Below are 21,603 nucleotides of genomic sequence, written 5' to 3'. Positions count from 1 at the left end.
ATCAAGTGTAACTAATGTTGAACATAACATCATGAATCACACACCCATTACGCTTGCAGATGTTAGTGATCTTAAATGTTGCTTCTTGATGTTTTCCCTTTTCCAATATTAGATGAAAAGAACAGCAGATAGTTTACCGGTTAAAAACTAGTTTAACTAAGTCTCATAGAAGCAAGGTAGTGCTTTACAAATGTGCTGTTCTGAAAATCTGCAAACGTCAAAGGAGCTCTCATCTTTCTGTTTGCTTTGCATATTTGGTAGAAAATGAATGGTGTTTTGTCTTGCAAAACATTTCAATCCAACACACCCCTTAATACTTGTTTGTGAAGCCAGTTCCCTTTCTATGGGACTCCATTAGTAATTTGACAAATGTAAAATATGAATGCTTAGTTTAAGTTTGCATTGTTATATGTGTAAAAATGGATTTATTTTTTATCTCTGGGGCAGTGTGAGCTTCAATTCAATCATCAAATGTCAGACAATAGACTACATTTCAAAAATTAAACGGAGATTGTTTCACGTTGTTCATATGCCTTGAGTAAAACATCAGATGTCTGATTCATTTATAAAATAATAAATGAATAGATGATAAATTAATATAATGGAAAATATATCTTAAAGGCAAATTTTAAAGGCCACCATATTTTATTTGTGTACCAGTCCAACAAGGAGGAGTATTTCCTTATAACTTTATCTAAAGCAATTTAATACATTTAAACCTTCATAGAAGTTTAAACAATTAAACTGAGACTTTTGTTCTAAAGTAACTTTTTAGCTATACACAGGTTTACACATATGATATTAGATGATGGAATGGGTCTAAGGTGAAAATTCAGTCTAGTTCCTCTGGGTACAGCTTTGTTTTGTATGAACTTTCCATGATGGAAGACATCATAATTGTAGAAGACTTTGTATTTTTAGCATGTATTGATGTATCAAGTTTGGATTACTATCTTTTCCTTTTGTCTTCAAATGGAAATATAGAGCCTGAAAGTCCATTTACAATTCATAATTTATTAAACAAATAAAATTTTATACATATTTGGAATTCAATCCTAGAACTACTTTGCAAAATCTAATATAAAACTTGCATTCAGAGTTGCTAAATATGCCCCTCAAAGTCTGCGTAAAATAAACATTCCAAGTGTATTTGTTAAAAATGATCATGATTGCATAAATACACAAAGATGATTCTAATTTTCTCAAATTTGACTATGGTTAACACAACATGTTACAATGTGCAAAACTAAAATTATATTTTCAACTTCATTCAAGTTTGACTATGGGATTGTGCTCCTAAAACTTTTTTTATATGTACTACTATTGAATATAGACTATCAAAATAATTAATTTTCACATGTTGACAACTATTCCAACTTTTTGTGTTGAACATTGATTCTTATTTTGGGGTTACTAGTAGGAGTACTTTAATATTAAATCACTTAGATATTCAGCAATCAGAAATAAGATATTATAAAATAAAAGTAAGCAAACACAATCTAAACATGTGCATATGTGACTCGGCTTCTAGAAGTATATTTAAATAATAGAAGAGTGACAGGATGGTGAAGAATTCTTCCATACCAAACTTTGTGTATAAAATTTTGTAGCATGGATTAATTACTGTAGAGTTTATTTTTGTGTCATGACCAGGACAATTCTATGGGTATAAACATAGACATTTAGAAAGCAATTTGACAAGGTAACTATCATCTAAATTATAACCTAAAAGATTCCCTATCACCACCTCAGCCATGGGCTTTTGGATATGGTAGAGGCATGAAATTTCTTCCTGTTAGCCCTGTATGAAATACTTTTAGTCAATGAAGATTCAAAATTCAAGTCAGACCTGGGAAAGTCATCATGCTTAGAGAGTCTTTGAAAATATTTTATCTCATGGACTGTCAAGAATAACCAAATATCTGCCAAGAGAAGAGTAGACAATCAACTCCAAGATAAAACCGAATCATGCCTGTATTTACATATGCATATGTGAGCATTGAATGTGTTGTATGTGTGATCATAATTGTATGAAAACACATGTCCGTACAGATGAACATACATTCACCCATAAGCAGAGGCTTATGTTCTGAGGGGTTTTTTTTCCCATTTTTTTATTGAGAAAAGGAGAAAAAAAAAAAACAAGTTTCCACCTCCTCCCAACCTCCCATTTCCCTCCCCCTCCTCCCACCCTTCTCCCCCTCCTCCCACCCTTCTCCCCCTCCCCCCACTCCTCTCCCCCTCCCTCTCCAGTCCAAAGAGCAGTTAGGGTTCCCTGCCCTGTGGTAAGTCCTAGGTCCTCCCCTCTCCGTCCATTTCTAGGAAGGTGAACATCCAAACTGGCTAGGCTCCCACAAAGCCAGCACATTACGTAGGTTCAAAACCCCGTGCCATTGTCCTTGGCTTCTCATCAGCCCTCATTGTTCGCCATGTTCAGAGAGTCCGGTTTTATCCCATGCTTTTTCAGTCACAGTCCAGCTGGCCGTGGTGAGCTCCCAATAGATCAGCTCCACTGTCTCAGTGGGTGGGTGCACCCCTCGTGGTCCCGACTTCTTTGCTCATGTTCTCCCTCCTTCTGCTCCTCATTGGGACCTTGGATATCATCATAGAACCTTCATCTGAGGGTTTTTTATTTGATTTTGAATAGCTAGATGGATGGAAGAAAGGAAGGATGGGTGAATAGATAGATAGATAGATAGATAGATAGATAGATAGATAGATAGATAAATATTAAGGAAAAATGATTAATTTGAACTCAGAATTCTCCCTTTCAGCTAGTCTAGCTGGTCAACTTGTTCTTCCTGGTATGAAGCCAAATCATCCAAATTGAGCTCTGTTCATCACACTTACATGGCCAGCACTTCCCACCTTGAGCTGTTACCTGAGTGCTCAAATCTGCATTATTTTATATGTTTCTTCTCCTGGTACATTTTGTCAGGAAAAATAAATGCATGTGTAACAGGTTTCACAGAACAACTGTTTTAAATATTTAAAACTACAAAATGAATAAACAAATGAAACAAATGAGCAGCTTCTACAGAAATGAAATTTGAAGGCTATTTTGGACAATATTTGAATTTGATAGATGGGCTCCAGCAGAATGCTTAATTTTTAGTCATGTTTTCTTTTGATATTGCTGTTATGTGGACCTTTCTTCTCCTGTCCATTCCTTAGTCTCTCTAGGCTTTAATTTTGAACTATCTGGTTTCTCTTCCATTAGGCAGCCATCTTGGTATTTATTTTATTCTCTTCAGTATGTCTCTACAAGGTGTGATCTGGATAGGTGATATTCTTCTCTCCCCCTCCCTTCTCTTCATAGACCATTAGGAACTACAGTTTTGTATCATATTGTGTTTTACTCCAGAAAGTCAGTCTGAAATGGAGGTATACTTACAGAACACAGAGAAAGGGCAGAGTTAGTTGAACAAATGCAGTAGAGGGGAATTGGAGATGACTGACTGGCCCTTTCTATCCTTCCACAGAACTGTAGGCATTGCAACAATAAGCGTCATTGCCGACAATAGTTTGTCACTAATACTGATATTTCCCAGAACACACCCTTCCCCACAAAGGTTGAAGTTCTAAGCAATGTTTTTATCATCATGTTTTCAGAGTATTTAGTATTTTTTCCGGAAATTATATCTACTTGTAAGCAAGGTTGTGGTGGTGGTGAATGAAAAAAAAAAAAGTACTTGGACACCCATTAACATTTACAAAGCCCGTCAGGATTCATTTGTTATGCGTCGGGCAGATGGCTATCCCAATGAAATGAAAGCTAAGTAAACATGCGATGAGCTGTCATTTTGAGATCTCTTATTCAAATCAATCAAGCTATAAATAAAATTATCTTAAATATAAATAATATAATCCTGTTTGAACAGTATTCCTATAATAAAGCTTGGATCTTTCAGGAAGTATGCCTTACAGGTAGATAGAACATGACTGCCTATTATCTATATATAGACATGTATACTCAAGGTTCTGTTGTAGCTGTTCTGTTTGATGACTTATGATACAGAGTTCATAAATCAAATAAAGAAGGCTAATTACATGGATTGTCAGACAAATGTACTTGCTACCAAGCCTTATGATCAGAATTCAAGCTCTGGACCCTACTGGTGGAAGGAAAGAATCAACTGAGTTTTCCTGTACTATGAAAACATACACACATGAAAATAAATTAATATATGTAAATATATTTAATCTTAATTGAACCATTTCACTTTAAACATCGAAACACAAATCTGGTAGATTGTTTCCTAATTTCTCATAAAATAACACACACATCAAAGTGGCTATGCAAGTTTGCGTTCCCACCAAGTTATATATAATTCTTATTTCACATATAAGTGTCACTCTGTTCTATAGCATGGTCACAGAAAAATTACATGACCATAACAAACTTCAGTGAAATGCTCTAAATTGTGGAAAATTGCAAAATTAAAAATAATGAAATGCTAATAGCAGTTTGTCATCATACTATACAAAATTGTCTCTCAGGGTAATTTGATTGTAACAATATAGAAATAGAAATAACGTTGTAGAAAAACATTAAGGAAAGAATAACTAAAATAGACATGGTTAGAAACTGAATATGCATTCATATACAAATATTCTTTTATTTAATATGTACTTATACATGGATAACTGCATCCATTCAAAAAGTACACTGAAGCTACTGCTTAAATAAAACTGAACAGTAAATTTATTTTGCTTTAATGGACTTGATATATTTACTTTTTACTTCTTAAATTTAGCTTAAAATAAAATTAAGTTGAAATAAAACTTTATAAGTTAAGGAAATAATGAAATCAACTTAAAAGCCAGAAAATGTATACTTAAAAATTATGCAATATAATAAGCATGGTTTAGCATCAAATTTCCTGTCAGCAATGTTCTAGCATGTTCATGAATCACAGGAACATCCTGACTAAATAAAATTTGCTGTGTGGAATCACTGCACTTCGTCTCCAGCACTGCAGAGTGGATGTATTTCCTCTAAATATAAGAAAGCTGTGGCTCTGGATACAAAACCAATTTGTTGAAACACACAATGGCCTGGAACTCCAAACCTGCTCTGAATTCAGTTGTCTGAACTCAGAAGGTGAAGTGAAGCTGATTTGAGTTGTTCCCTCAACATGGGGGCAGAATGGGTAAAATTAAAATGCCATGTTTGCATTTCCTTACTTTATTTCTCATTAGAGAGTCATATGTATCTCTAAAACAATGGCTACTGAGCAAGTTGGCGGCAGCTGGCAGTATTCCTTCAGGCCCCTTGGGGCAGTGCCAGAGGTTCAGAGTCTCTATCAAATTTGGGCTGAATTCTCATCCAAATGAACACCTGCTACCCTTGTCCAGTCCCAGCCTTGCCCTACACAAGGCCAGCTCTCTTTGTGGTGGAATCCATTCAAAGGGAGAAAGCCTGCAATGTTCCCTACTTATTTTTCTTTCCCTCTCCTTTTACTAAGTGCTCAATTGCCTGAGTATCTTGGAGATGGAGATAATACTAAGTTTATCTTTGGCTCGTTGGCATGAGAATCTTCTACATTAGGAGTTTCCTCAATTATATTCCTGTCTATTTAAATATTTTTTTTGATTTTCTTCTCCTCTTATTTCTATTTCTCTATCAAGCTTAAGTTCCTTTTTGTGATTTTTATTGCAAAAGTACTTACTTTACAGAAAATCACCCTACATGATTTGCAACAGGAAAAAACCAAATAATTCAAATAAAAACGAACTCAACGATGTTATCCCAATGGGCCAGAAGTGTCAACCATTCACTCTCTTAGTCCTTGATTTCTATGCTTTTGCTTTTGTGTAATTATTTGTTGGATTTTTGCAGTTAGTCGGTTCTTCAAGGTCATTTTACATTCAAGTAGGAATAAACTTAAGACAAACGCTTTTAAAAACAATTACTGATCAAAGAGCATGTGTATCACAGAAACTCAAGTTTAATTTTTCATATAACTTTGTAACACCATAAGATAGATATGTAACCTAAAATGTTACTAAGACATATTAATATTTGTAAAAATTGCTACAAAATATGCAAAGTTTTCCTTTAAAATGTCCACTATGTTGTCCATGTTTTATTTTTGTTTTAAAATTATGTGTTAGAAAATCAATCAATAAAAAGTGCTCTCAGTAATTTTTTTTTTTTTTTTTGGTTTTTCGAGACAGGGTTTCTCTGTGGTTTTGGAGCCTGTCCTGGAACCAGCTCTTGTAGACCAGGCTGTCTCAGTAATTTTTTTAATTTATTTATTTATTAAAGATTTCTGTCTCTTCCCTGCCGCCGCCTCCCATTTCCCTCCCCCTCCCCCAATTAAGCCCCCCCCCCAGCCTGAAGAGCAATCAGGGTTCCCTGCCCTGTGGGAAGTCTAAGGAACCCCCACCTCCATCCAGGTCTAGGAAGTTGAGCATCCAAACTGCCTAGGCTCCCACAAAGCCAGTACATGCAGTAGGATCAGAAACCCATTGCCGTTGTTCTTGAGTTCTCAGTAGTCCTCATTGTCCGCTATGTTCAGCGAGTCTGGTTTTATCCCAGGCTTTTTCAGACCCAGGCCAGCTGGCCTTGGTGAGTTCCCAATAGAACATCCCCATTGTCTCAGTGTGTGGGTGCACCTATTGTAAATGTTCTTTCAATACTCATCTATCTACAATTTTATACCCTTTTTCTTGTAAAATAAATTCAGTTATTTGACAATTGCTAAGGTGTAAGATGTATCTAAATAGCTGCAGCTTGCTCTGTCTTGCAGAGAGAGTCTTTCAGCCATCTGCAGCCCTTGGACCCTTTTGTTGGGCCTTGTGCTTTGTTATGCATGAGCAAACACATTCGCCTTTTCATTTCATTCATTAGACTTTTAATCCTTGATTAGTGTTTTCAAGATTCCCTCAAATATACAACTTCTTTATTTCTTTTGTGTTAGTTTTCTTTTTCTTTTGTCTTCACTCTGAAGCAAACTTAGAATTGAATCACAAAAGTTCTTTTCTATTAAAAAGATTGGTAAATATATTAGTTTCTCATTTGAGTGATTAATTATGTGTTGCTGGAGAATGGGAAAGTATCTCCTTATTTGGAATAATAGGACTGTTTTTAATACTGGTCTAAATGGTCTGTACTCCAAAACTTGGGTTACAGCCCTCCGCCAATCTCACACATCCAGTGTAACTCTTGTCTTAGAGAGAATGGCTGGATTACCAAAAAGAAAGTGGTACCCATTCGTGCTCAGAACTGTTGTATTTAGCATCTGAGAGATGAGTTAGAATTGTCAAGATTTCTTTGTGCCCTTCTCTTTGCTGGCTTTCTCTATTACAGGAGATGGGTCAGAAGGCTATGTGTGTTATGACCAGTTATCTATCAGACATCTGGGGCATGCTGAGCAAACTCAGAAACCAAAGGTTCCATTGCTTTACTGGTTCCCAGCCGGTCACTGTCTTCTTACCCACAGTTGACCTCCAAGGATCAGGAACTTCTCGGCTGGGTCACTTTCCCACTGAAGTCATCTCTTTTACTCTTGTTTAGAAATACTTTCAACTGCTCTCTGACCTTATGACAAAATGTATGATTTTAAGCAGAATTTAAGCATGGAGCCAAACCCAGGAATTAAAAGATACATAAATTCAATAGGAATTAATTTCTTATATAATTATAAGAAATGTCTAACTTTGACATGTTTTTATAATCATTCTTTCTTGGACTTCACACGAGTAGTACATATTTCATTAATTTCAGAATATCTTCTTGTAAATAGCATTGTAAAAACAGAATTGATGAAAAAGTCTTGTTTATTACTTTATATTTCGACAAGATAATAAAATCACAACTATCCCTCCCCCATTTCTTCTTTTAGGATGCTTCCATTGCACACAGATTCCATATCATGAGAGAAAAACACCCAGAGAAATTCAACAGCCGGTAAGGCAACAACTGATGGATTTTTAATTTTGATTGATGTCGGTAATTATGTCGTTATAGAAGATCACTATGTGGTGTACACCCTTTCCATGAAAGGGTTGGATAAAGTTCCGTTTAGGTGTTCACATTTAGATAGAAGTAAAATTGAATGTATTTTTCTTTTTAGATTTTCATAGTGCTATAGTGCAGAATGCAGTGGGTATCATGTCTATTTCAATTTCATGTGCTTTAAAGTAAATATTTAAAATATGTCGAAAGTGAAAATCACACATACTACAAGCCTTTACATGGCTTAGTAAGTGGAGCTGCTCATTCTCCATCCCATGGGAAAACACAGTTCTGGTTTGATAAGTTGATAACTTTGAGTGATCTTATATATGCTGGTGTCTCAGGTTGCTACCCTTTGAACCACCATCCCATATTTGCTTCAAGTAAATGCCAGTAAAAATTACCTTTCCAACAACCTCAAGAGCAGAAATGTAGACAGCGACCTTTGTCCTTAATCGAAGAAACAGGAAAACCTTTGCCTCCCTAGCTTTGATTCTTCGGGGGAAATATGGCCTCTACCCTAGAAAAATGGGGAAAAGTATTAAATTGCCTTCTGTTCTTATCATCCTCATTGTTACCTGGTATTTCATATTGTGAGAAGACCATAATCTTTATATCTGTATGGACATTATATGAATTTCTATATTGGTATTAAAAGCCAAGGACTCTGTTCTCTATATTGGCTAAGTGGATCCTTAGCCATGAATACTTCATGTAATTTAGTCAATACATATCTAAATGCTAATTTCACCATACACTAGTACTTGACATAATTTTCTTATGTGAAAACAAATTTATAAAAATAAATGCTATAAAGATATATTTCAAAAGTTAAGTCTTAATTATAGACTTGAGGGTACAATTTACTGAATCATCTACATAAAAAGGTCTCATGATTTGTCAGATCCTAATTTTTAGTAAATTTGTTTAAGAATTTTTGTAAAACAGATGTTTTCAATACCTCTGGTGCCTTGAATTGTTTCTTAGATTACAAATAATAAATTTTTCAGCATATAACAGTTTGTTTCTTCTCTCTTGGGTCAGAAAGCTGTAAGATTGTCTATTGTCTTCTTTTGTTGTGGTATGCTTATCTGGTTGTGTGCTAAGGAAGTACTAGCTTTGTAAACAAGTTCAGTAGTGTTTCTTCCTTGTTTGGAGAAGCAGTTTGAGGAGTATTGGTATGAGTACTTCTTGGTGTTTTAGAGGAATTCTGCAATACATACATATGGCCTCGGGGGGTTCTTTCTGAGATGATTATATTACTGCCTCAATTTCATTACTTATTATGGATCTCTTCAAGTATTTATATCTCTTTGATTTAATTTTGGGAAGTCATATGTTTCTGGGAATTTATTGATTTCCTCTAAACTTTCAAAATTTGAATGTAAGTTTTAAAAGTACCTTTTACTTAAAATATCTAAATGACTCCATCTGAAAACTTAGATTCAATAAAGCAGCAGGATAAATAAAAACATCCATATAAAAACCTACCCTTTGAATGACCATCCCTTATTAGCTACAAGTAAAGGCTGGTAGAAACAAAAATAAGCTTGGCAAAAAGGAAATCAGAGAGGAAATTAACACTTAGAGTTGTTTCAAAATAAATAAATAAATCCCTAGGAAAGCTCTAACTGATGATGTGAATGTCTTCTAAGCACTAGAGAGAGAAAATGAGAAACCACTAGATGGTGAAAAGACCTCCAACATTCATTGATTGGAAAAAAAATCGATATTTTAAAAGTATCTACATTACCTAGCATTACCTACAAATTAAATGCAGTCTCCATCAAAATTACAAGACTGTTTCTACTGAATCAGGAGAAGCAATCCTAAAATTCTTATTGCAGCATCAAAGATCTCAACCTGCCAAAACAATCCTGGGAAGGAACAGCAATGTTGAAGGCACAGTGATGCCTGATCTCTAACGATACTCTTGAGGTATATTTACAAAGCCAGCACAAATAATGAGTAGTGAACAAGCCAAAACAAATAAACAGATATAAAAGAAAAATAGGAGCTCACAGAGTCTGAACCAACAACCAGAGAAAGCATTTACTGCCTCAGATACCTCTCCAGTCTATGAACACTCATCATTTATCTTAAAGGATGGCCTGTAAAGGGAAACCAGAAGGTGCAGATTTGCTATTTGTGTGCTGCTCAAAGTAGTGACTAAATGTGGTCTTGCCTCTAAGGGATTCACGGACGACACTGTTTTTAGAGAACTCCACAGTGTTTTGAGGATAAGGGGCAGGAGCTCCTGTCACAGACAGAGGAGCGAAACATGAGCGTTGGAATTTTCATTGCTAGCTTTTCCTTTTTTAAATATTCATTTTCTACCACATATATCTACTCTTAAAAAGACCGTTTATTTTTCTGTAGTTTCAAAATTTTTATTTGTCTATTTATTTCAGTTTCATTAGATTGCTTCAATCCAAAGATCAAAATTTTGAAAAATGTTGGCAAGTCCTAAATGTATTGTTCGGAACATACAATTGATAAATGCTTTAAGACAGAAGCCATCTCTCTAGCTTCAGGTCAAGTATGTGCATTCCTGCCTATAATTCTGGAGGTGGCTTTCACTTAAAGCATTTAGGTGATTCTCTAAGTTCTACTACAAAAAATCAAAATATGAATGTCTTCTGAGAAGTTTCTGTGAGGAAGCAAATTATACATAAAACAATTGGATCTGCCAGGGCAGACATGGATTTCAACACTGCGACAAGCTCAGTCATAGTTACTAACGTATTTTCAAAAACTTGCAAATGAGTTCTTAGAAATGATGCTAGTGACAGTGTCTCTGGTCAGAGCTCACGTCACAAGCATTTGCCTGCCACTAATGCCATGCTCCAGCATGAACACTTTGAAATTCATTATATATATATATATATGTAGTAGATAACACTAGATTTCTAAAATTAACTTAAGGAAATTAATTGCATATATATATATATATATATATATATATATATATATATATATATATATATTCCTGCTCCCTATGCTTCTTACAGTAGGAATGGAAAGAATTTGGAAAGATAATGATTTTCTGTTGCTTAAAAAGCACTCTTTACAAGGCTCATATCTTATTCTTTCCAAGTTCCTGGAAAGATCTAAGTTAACAGTTAAAATGTAACACACTCTCTGTCTGCTGAAACTTTAAAATAAAACCGAAAGTATATAAAGACCTCTCAGATTTAGACTCAAGGAAAAATAGTGTTTGAAGTACACATGTTAATACAATTTAAAACCATATGTTACATAATATTGGTATTTGAAATATAAATATAACTTGTCTGTGAGTGTCTACAATCATTTTCAAGCTGTTGTAATTTCGCAGATAGTTCACCTCTTCTGGTTATATTTAGAGTACTTTAAGTTCTTGTTTTTAAGAAAAGAACATTAATAATTGTTCACTAGCCACACTAATGTGTGTTTCTAAATATCCGATAATTGTGCAGCCCTATTTTTTTTAAAAAAAAATTTAAATGCTAGGAGCAAAGATGACTGAATATTGAAAGAAATTACAAGTTGGGTGAAATCATCTCTGCCAAAGGTTTTGGTTATATTTCAGGTGTTTTCATTCACTTGAGTTGATGGAATTAATTCATCTTCTTAATGCACTGTAACTAAAACCTCTTTCTTGGCGTGAACTAAACAGATCAGCCAGTAAACACTAAGATAACTGAATATAATTGTTTTAGATCCACACTGAACATTATAAGTATTTGGTCTCTGATTTAATTGATGAGACATAGTTTTCGTCACTTGGCAGGAACTAGAGTCACTTTAAGGACAAATCTGTGAGCATATCTGCAAAAGATTTTCTAGATGAGGTTAATGAAGGTACAGGATTCATACATAAGTGTTAGTGGCAGCATTCCAAGGGGTGGGCTCCCAGATTACTACAAGGGAGAAAGCTGGTCGAAACCAGCTTTCACCTCTCTCTGCCTCTCAGTGTAGACTCAGTGTGACCAGCTGCCTCCCCTTCTTGCCCCATCTTCCTGCGTATTAAAGGACCACATTCCTGTGAGTTGTGAATCAAAATCAGTCCTTCCTCTGTCTTACAATTGTTTCTTGACAGGTATTCTGTTGCATTAATGGAGAATGTAAATACTATGAAAAAGGGATAATGGGAATGAAACCGTTGCTGAAATGAGCCCGATCATATTGTTTTTAAGATTTTGGAACTGGTTTGAGGGAGGAAAGCAGAAGATTTTGTAGCTGCAGGCAGGCTAAAGAAGCCCTAAAATGCTGTGGATAGAAAGGACTTAAGAGGGAGACTGGAGAAGGCACGATGAAGGAAACGTAACCGTGAAGGCCTGACTTCTGCCAGTCAGAGACAAGCAGGAATTTAGGGGGGGGGCAGGCATAGAGGACATTCTATTCATTTACTTATTCATTTATTTAAATATTTCTTAATTTTACATACCAATCCCAGTTCTCTCTCCCTCCTCCAGCTCCCCCACCTTCCTCCCACCCCAACACCCATTTATTTCTCACAGAGGGTAAAGGCTCCCTTGGGGAGTCAACAAAGACTGTTGAATCACTGAGGCAGGACCAAGGCCCTTCTCCCTATTTCTAGACTGAGCAATGTATTCCTCCATAGGGAATGAGCTCCAAAAAGCCAGTTCATGCACGAGAATGAATACCGGTTCCGTGGTCACTGCCCAAGACACATAACTGCCATCCAAATTCAGAAGGCCTAGAGCCGTCCTATGCAGGATCCCCAATTGTCAGTCCAAAGTCAGTGAATTCCCACTAGCTCAGCTCAGCTGTTTCTGTGGGTTTTCTCCATCCTGGTCTTGACCCCTTTGCTCCTGTGGTCACTCTTTCCTCTCTGTGACTGGACTCCATGTGCTCAGCCTAGTGCTTCACTGCGAATCTCTGCACTGGCTTCCATCATTTACTGGATGAAGGTTCTACGATGACAATTAAGGTAGTCATCAATCTGCATACGAGGGAAGGGCAGTTAAGGCACCCCCTTCCACCACTACTTAGGTTCTTACCTTGGGTCATCCTTGTGGATTCCTGGGAATTTTCCTAGTGCCAGGTTTTGCCCTAACCCCCAAATGGGTGCCTCTATCAAGTTATCTTTTTCCTTGCTCTCCCTCTCTTTCCTTCCCCCAACTTGAGCTTCCTAATACCTCACATTCTCCTACCTCCTGCACTTCTCCTCTTCTACTCTCCAACCTTCCCCCTTATACTCACACTTTACTTGGGATACCTTGTCTATTTCCCCTTCCCAGGGGATCCATGTATGTCTCTCTCAGGTCCTACTTGTTTCCTGGCTTCTGCCAGACAAGAACTTAACAGAGAAATAAAAGAACTAAGAGATGTTATAATTCAATGGGTTTAACAGACATCTATAGAACATTCCACCCAAACACAAAAATAGATACCTTCTTCTCAACACCTCATGGAACCTTCTCTAAAATGGACCATATACTCAGAAACAAAGCAACCTCAAAAGATACAAAAAAAAAAAATGGAATTACCCCCTGTATCTTATCAGATCACATGACTTAAGGTTAGAATTCAATAACAACACTAATTGCAGAAAGCCCAAAAACTCATGGAAGTTGAACAATGCTCAGCAGAATTATCACCGGCTATGATATTGACTATCAATTTGATGAGAACTACAAGGAACTTGGAGACAAATCTCTGGGAATATCTGTGAAGGATTTCTACATTAGTTAAGTGAAGTGGGAAGACTAAGCTTAGGTAGCTTGATTCCACAGGTAAAGCTGTCAGATTGTAGAAAACAGAGGAAGATGGCTGAGCGAGAGCCCCCAGTACTTTCTGCTCCCTGACTCAGTATGACCAGCTGTATTACCTTCTTGCTGATAGGCCAGTCTGCCTTGAAGGACTGGATTCCCTTGTAGTGTAAACTAAAGAAACTCTTTCTCCCTTAATTTGCTCTTGCCAGGAATTATGTCACAGCATCAAGGGAAGGAGCTACTACACATTTATAAATTAGTTTGACCTTTTTATTTTCCAATTAGTTGGCTAGCCATGTGTAATTATCACCCACATACTAAGGTTTACTTGGTACTATATCGATGTGCAAAGTATCATCCCCTATATGTCATACATATACATCTATGTATGCATATATTTTTATTTTGTAAATTGAATAGCATGCGGTATTCATTTATTTCTTAAAGTCAGCCAAATTCATCTCTAAAAAAATATTGTCTGTCTGAAAAGATATATTATTGATACAGTATTTTATTAGTCAAAATAAATAGCTCATAAATCATACTTATTGATTTTTAAAATGCCAACAGCCATGCATTCTTTGAACTGTGTGGATAATGTTTATCCAGTCTTAACTGAGAATGGACATTATTCTGTATATTCTATATTCCATTAAATATTGGAAATTATAGTGTACAAGATAAAGAGAAGCAAAAATATATCCGTTCTTAAACTTTCTTCTTTGCTGTAATAGTAAAAGTAGAAAGAAAAAAAATAATAAAATAGATGATTATTATTTATTTTTCACTAATTAATCAATACATTTTCCCATCCCCATCACACTTTCCCCTCCCTCCTCTCCTTTCAGTCCCTCCATCTAATCCCCGTCATTTACTCTCTCTCTGTTCCCTTCAGAAAAGTTCAGTCCTGTATATCAGGCAGCCATAGCATATCAAGCTATAGCAAGACTAGGCACCGCCTCTGCTATTAAGGCTGGGAAAGGCAGTAGGAGGAAAGGGTCCCAAGAGCAGGCAACAGAGACTGAGACAGCCCCAGATCCCTCAAGCAGAAGTCCCACACGAGGACTAAATCATACAGAGGGAACATATTTAGAGGACCCAGTTCAAAGCCTTGAATGTGTTATTACTTATCTAAACAGAAAAAAAAATCGAATTGAGACTTTCTGATGAAGTACAAAGTTGAAAGTAAAGAAAAGCTTCAGTGAGTTGGTGAGTGACCTGGAGTTACAGTGTGCTTGCCTAGTATGTACACAGCTAGCATTAACATTTCATCCATCACACTAGGAAAACATTTTAGTCATGTTGATATGATGTAGCACAACCAAGCAATCCTATCCTATAAAGCACCATTGAGAAGTTGTTTGCTGACTTGAATTAATTAAATTTTGAAGCACAAAAAATATTCAAGTTTTTCATTAATATCATCATTCTATATTTATATATTTAGAATTGAGTTTTGCATTGCTAAATATGCACTGCATTCAAAATAAAATAAGGGAGAATAAAAAGGAATCTATTTCTTATGTGTTTTGTAAAGTAATTTGTGTCTACATTTTCTGCCTACTGGAACCCATTTATGTTCTTTAAAAATATACATACTTATTTTCCACCTTATTTGGCATGAGTGCTTAATTTCATCCTCCATACAAAATTCATTGAACATGTCTCTGAAAAAAAACATTATTATTAAATCTGTTTTTCTACATGTATCATATCTTGTTTTCGATGAATACCTTAGTAGATACATACATGATTAATTTACACAGTGATATGGGCATATCATGCTACATGGATGTGTATTTTCCATGCATATATTTCCTAAGAAATTCTACTTTCATATCATTATACTTTTGCAATAGTTATCATGCTTATTTTACTTCTAATATAATAGTATTAGGATAGCTTATAAACCATGCCATTCTTTTCATAGGTCTTCATTTGTGTATTAAAAGTATAGATATAGTGTTTGAATTGAACAAATAAAAATATGAGTGGATCAATGAGCAGAGCTCTGCATGCAAAAGTCAGTGGGTTCTACTTCTGCAGCCCTCATTATTATTTGCTGAATTCATTACCTAAATTCAATCTTCACCTTCTAGGTGTTGAAAGACTTGTTTGAGAGGTAGCTGCTTTGATAGAGTCTATGAGCTCTCAGGGATGAATAGGGATGGAATTTAGCAGTTTTTCATCCTTCTTTGTTTCTTGCCGGAAATACTCTCCTTTTCCCCATTCACTCCTTTCTTCTTGTCACCGAAGTACACCAAGAAAGATGACTAAATGTTCTGGATTTAGATGATATGCTGCTGGTGGTTGTCATCCAACTAGATGGTGAGTCTGGAGAATCCCCACGGAAATGGGAATCTGAACTTAAGGTTATGGAGAGAAATTTGTCAGAGATTCCCAGAAAGAAATTAACCATAGGTGACCCTACATTGACACTGTACAGAAGAAAACTAGGTTGTGAATGCCCAAGTTTAGGTGCCCAGAGAGAACTAAGGAATATATATTAAAGTGAGGGTTGGATATACTTATACATCCTCCAACTGAGGTAAAAAAAAATATTTCTGGTTTCTGTTTACAAGATACTTAGAATTTATTTGTATGGTTTCTATACAAATATTTTAAATATTTTTCCTTGATTTTCGTGTACTGTTCTTAGGGTTTATGTTTGATCTTACATGATTTCCATGTGATATATTCAAATATTTTATGTTTACACTTCCTAAGAAAATTAAACATGGATACGAGTTTAAAAAACAGAAATAGCTAATTCAAAGACCTCCTACTAAAATCCAAAAAAATTATCTAAGTATTTCCATATACTTAAGGAATGTGCTTAACTACTAAAAGTAGTTTTTGAAAAACAAATCTACTTGGTCGTATAGCTTCTATACTTAAGATGAAATTTTTGAAAAATATTTATAAAATGAAAACACAAAGTAAACACAAATTGTTCCTAACAGTCTGACAGCAAACATATGTAAAATATATATAAAATCATATGCTATAAATGTAATTTTCATCCTTAAATATAAATTATTCTGTAGTAAATTAAAAGCTAAAACTAACTTAAGCAGCATTTAAAAATCCCTCCCCCTTTTTTTGGTCATGACCCGTACCCTAATTTATCAAGTATTTCTTGTACTTAAGTCACAGAACTCTGTCCTTGTGTTCTGACCTACCCTGTTGGTTAGCATCAGCTGAGTTCTAACAAGATCAAATGGTGTTCTTGGCATGCAAGAGAATCTCTAAATTAATACACAAGGAACAACTGGCTCTGGGAAACAAGCATACTTCTGTGATTAATGTCGATGGCAATATTGTTTTCTTCTCTTGTTCACAGGTAATCTAGAGCCAGCACTTATAATTTAATTGATTATAGTTCATTTTTTATTTTCTTAAAGTATATAATCTTGGTGTTATCTCAGTAAGTTGATTCGACATGAAGCGCACCTAATTTCTCGCGTCTAAATGCACGGGGATTCGTGATATATTCAGTAATATAATGAAAGTATCTTGTAACTTTTCAGGAATAAAACCAATCAATACTTCATAGAAATTATCCCAGGGAACAATGTGAAGACCCCTCCTGTGATGTTTCTTTCCAGGGTATATTAAATATAAAATAAGTCTATCTTGAACTATTTCCAAAGAGGTTAATCACCTCATTATAAGGTAATCTTACCTAGAAAGTAATCCCCTGCCATAGTTAATTGGAACTAATTAGGTGCTCTTGGCGGCTTCTGGCTGTACCTAAGCACTAATTACTAATACCTTTCTGATGGAGAAAATGTGCTTATGTGGGCATCTTCAACATCTCTTTCTCTCTGCACAGAAATAATTCTAACAAATACTAACTTTGAATGGCTGTTTTTCTCTTGGAAAAAGGGTGATTCCCTCACTGAAATTGTTCTTTGAAAATAAAGTACTCACATGTAGAGCATTTTCAGGCCGCATTTTCTTCTCTGGATTTTACATGAACAACATGTACATTAAGTAGAGGATCTAACCCAGGCAACCCTGATGCCTCTCTGGACTGAGGTCAATTAATCTGAAAATGTAAAGAAGACATCTTCTTAGTGGGCCAAGTGTCTGGAAAGATTAAGAAAGCAATAACTATAAAGCTTCAACTTGCCATGTCATTTTCCAGATTCTCAGAGCGCCTTCCAACTCTGCCCTTCGGTAAAAAAATGTTTAAGTAGTGATTACCAAATATGAAACGGCCAATATGTTTTAGCAATCACTGTTTATGACCTTTCTTGCTTCAAACTAAAACTTCTGCCATCTAGCTCATCCGTTTCATTCTCACGCAGCCTTTCTCTTCCTCCTTCTTCGAGTGTCACTTGAGGACTTGAGTTAGTCTCCAGGGCCACCCTTGCTGTCATGATGGACTGTAAGAAGCAGAAACTCAGATAGGCATAGGGCAGCAGCCCCTGCTCCAAAACTGACTGCTGGCCACTCATGCCCAGGTGCTGGAAGCCCAGTAGGTCCGTCTATCCTGCAGTTGCAAAAGGCCTAAAGAAAACAGCAAATATTTATTTTTGCCTTGGGTATATCACAGATGACGGCTCGGGGTGTTGCTCAGTTGGTAGAGACTCTGGTTAGCAGGTATAGAGCCATGAGTGTGATCTTTATCCACCAAATAAAACTAAGTGTGATAGTACAGATGTGTGAAGTTGAAAGCAGGGGGGTCATAGATCAAGCTCATACTCAGCTACACCAGAATTCAAGCCTAAACTGACTGTGTGTGTGTGTGTGTGTGTGTGTGTATAGATAGATACATAGATAGATGATAGATAGATAGATAGATAGATAGATAGATAGATAGATAGACAGACAGATAGATAGATATGCCTTTGTTCATGGAGTCATAGGAAACAACAGATTTTATGCAGTAAGGATAAGGAAATACATATGTGGAAGAAAAAAGTGCTGATTGTTGCCTTGCTTAGCAACTGATGAGAGCACGGATTAGAAAGGCAGAAGAATGGACAGGGAAGCGTGGACATGCAGGGCGGATGAAAGCAGTGCCAACCGACAGGTCAAAACAGAGGAAAGGTTGCACTTGGGGTGAAGAGGATGATGAGGAGTCACAGTGCATGTCTGTTGACTATGAGATAGGGGAGCACCATCCAGGCCAATGCTGTGGACCCCAGAGCTTATTGAACAGCCATTAGGTGACCTGCCTGCTGGAGCCGATTCGCTGCTGCCATAAAGGGATCACTTTGGTTCCATTATTTGCAAACTTGGAATGACTCCAAGTAGCTTGGCCCAGCTTACTTAACTGAACTTGGTTATTTGAAATGCAATAAGTGTATTGCATTTGAGATACTAATTTAAAATGGTTGCCAAATTATATTATATATATTTTCAGGAAAATTAAGCATATGTTGTTATTGTTCATTTTTAATATATCAAAACCAATGCATTTGAATAATTTTGTTATAATGTATTTAGAAGAATTTCTTATTAATAAAGAATACAAATTTATCATTTTTCTGTTATTTTAATATAAGTAATGTAGGAGTATAATTTTATTGTGGTCTCCAAGGTGTATTTGTGCATAAATGTTGGAGTTCAATATAAAATATATATTATTAGTAAGTTTCCCGATATGTGAAAGAGGGAGAGGGAGGAAATTAGGAAAGAAGAAAGAAAAGAAGAGAGGAGGGAAAGGAGGGAGGTAGGAAGAGAGGTAGGGAAGGAGGGAGGGAGAGGGAGAGAGGGAGGGAAGGAGGGAGGGAGGGAGGGAGGGAAGGAGGGAGGGAGGGAGGGAGGGAGGAAAAAGAAAGGAAACACGGGAGGAAGGACAGGAGGAAGGAAGGAATGAAGAAATGAAGGAAGGAAGGAAGGAAGGAAGGAAGGAAGGAAGGAAGGAAGGAAGGAAGGAAAGAATTCAGTTTTTCTAAATCTAAGATTTTTGGATACATTGAAATCATAGAAAGAAGTTATAGAATTCAGCCAGCAGAGGGCGTGAGCGCACTCAGCCTTGCACAGCTCTGCCTTCTAGAGAAGGTTGGATGAGTCCTTGCTGAATATGTTCACTGCCAAAGTCATTGTTTGGTTGCTGCGTTGCCAGGATTTAGATTATTTACATCAGTAGTCCTTCTCATGTGGAAGCATGCATCACTTCTAACGAAGTGTAATCTGAGTTGTGTTTGAATGGCAGCCAGTGCGCTCGGGAGTCTGTATAAAGGACCGAAGCCTCAGCAGTGAGCAGCGGGAGGTCAAAGGACATCAGTGCGCCTCATCCCACTGACTAATTAAAAAGCTTTGATCACCCTGGATGAACAAACCCAGCCGTAACCCTTTGTGGAAGGGCCTTTGCTGCAGTCAAACTAAAAGTCACAGGGTTGATACATTACTAAGAAGCCAAAATGTCTGAGATTATTTTCTAGAGGTAATGGAGGGTTTTATTTAAAAATGTTCCTTCTTTTTTATAAGTAAATACACGTAGAAAGTAAATGTATCATGGCATTCCTGTGACACACTACACAGCTAATTTTGTTTGTAAACATCCAGCATAAATTTTATTTTAGAAATATGTGAAGATCTTGAAAAATAATAGTTTACAGATTCCAACCCTATAAGCAATGCTTTCTTTTGTTTAAACATGCTTTTACTGAAATTTTGTGTATTTTAGATATGTTTGTTATTGCAGTCGTTCTTGTATGGCAAAAACATTAACACACAAGCAAGCTACTAAAAAACAGAAGTCATTGGCTGCTATCAATCTGAGGTAACTAAAATACCAAGTTCTCGACAACGTGACTCGTTTTCCTCCTGTTTGGCAGTGTGCGCTGATCTCCCCTTGCTATGGCAGGCAGCAGGATTCTCACTTGTGTGCAGACACACGTATGAAGTGAGGTGTCTATACGGTATATGAAAACTGCTTACTTGTGTGCAGACACACATAGGAAGCGAAGTATCTATACGGTATATGAAAACTGCTTACTTTTAAGAGTGATGGGGAGCACATCTGTTTTACCATCTATATTGTCAATGCTGTCACTTTTACATATATGATCCAAACCAGCAAACTTGTATTAAACAGTTTAAAAACCTGTGGGAAGTCAATTGCAATATGTAACAATGTGAGTGGGAGGGGGTCCATTTCTCTTCTTCATCCAATAGGGCTTATAACAATTTTTTTGCAAAGATGACTATTATTTCAGAAGTGACAAACTGTCCCATTGATAAGATATATTAGTTGCTTCTAAAGCTGTTCTTTGTCTCCTGAAACAAGGTGATAATTGGGTTTTCAGATGAGAATAAAATAATCATGTCACTTACGGAGAAGCCTGTTAAAATATATTCCACCCTCATAGACATTTGAAACAATTAAAAGCTGCAAAATATATTTCTCTGTGAACTCTTCAAGTGATTGGAGCCTTTAGACCAAGTGAATCTGCGACTGACTCGCCTCTCTTTGGAAGGCTAACGGAGAAACAAAGGAAGCACCAGTTCACTTTTCAAGACGAGCAACCATATGGAGTTTCGCTAGAATACCCAGTGTGTGGTATTTTAATATGAACTATGAAAACATAGTTTGCAAAGAAAAACCACTCGTGGCTTCCCAGAGGCAGACCTTTTAAACCAGACTGGGCTCAATGAGCGCATAGTGACTTAAGGCCTCAGCCCAATCTTCTCTCTTTAAATAACCAAAGGTAATTTCCTCTTCTTAAAATTCACAGGGTATTAAAAAATTCCCTAAATCGATTTCCTGCACCCAAATGGAGACTGTTCAGTGCACATTCATTTCGGGTACCTTTAAGTGTTCTGACTCAATTACATTTAATAGGGTGCAGAATGTTTGGTGTGACTTTGAGTGCACAGCCTGAAAGGCTGGGGTTTGAGTTAGCAAACATAGAAAATTAGTTCCTGTGCGAAGGTGATCTCCGGAGAAATAGGAGCCACCAC

The 21,603-nt window shown here is 36.4% G+C and overlaps 1 protein-coding gene across 10 annotated transcripts in view; it reads left to right on the top strand.

Moving 5' to 3' along the window:
* Positions 1-21,603, top strand: part of Dgkb (diacylglycerol kinase beta) — a 600,883-nt gene that overhangs the window by 318,873 nt on the left and 260,407 nt on the right. For all 10 annotated transcript variants that reach the window (XM_041658354.1, XM_041658352.1, XM_041658353.1 and 7 more), the window contains one exon: positions 7,851-7,915. In XM_041658354.1, coding sequence (XP_041514288.1) covers positions 7,851-7,915 — 65 coding nt within the window. The remainder of the gene's footprint in view (positions 1-7,850; positions 7,916-21,603) is intronic.

The sequence above is a fragment of the Microtus oregoni genome, unplaced genomic scaffold (assembly GCF_018167655.1).
Source record: "Microtus oregoni isolate MIOR12 unplaced genomic scaffold, Mior012 000009F_ref0000495, whole genome shotgun sequence".
NCBI lineage: Eukaryota > Metazoa > Chordata > Mammalia > Rodentia > Cricetidae > Microtus > Microtus oregoni.
Note: the sequence above shows the minus strand (reverse complement) of the source record. Positions and strands in the feature narration are given on the sequence as shown.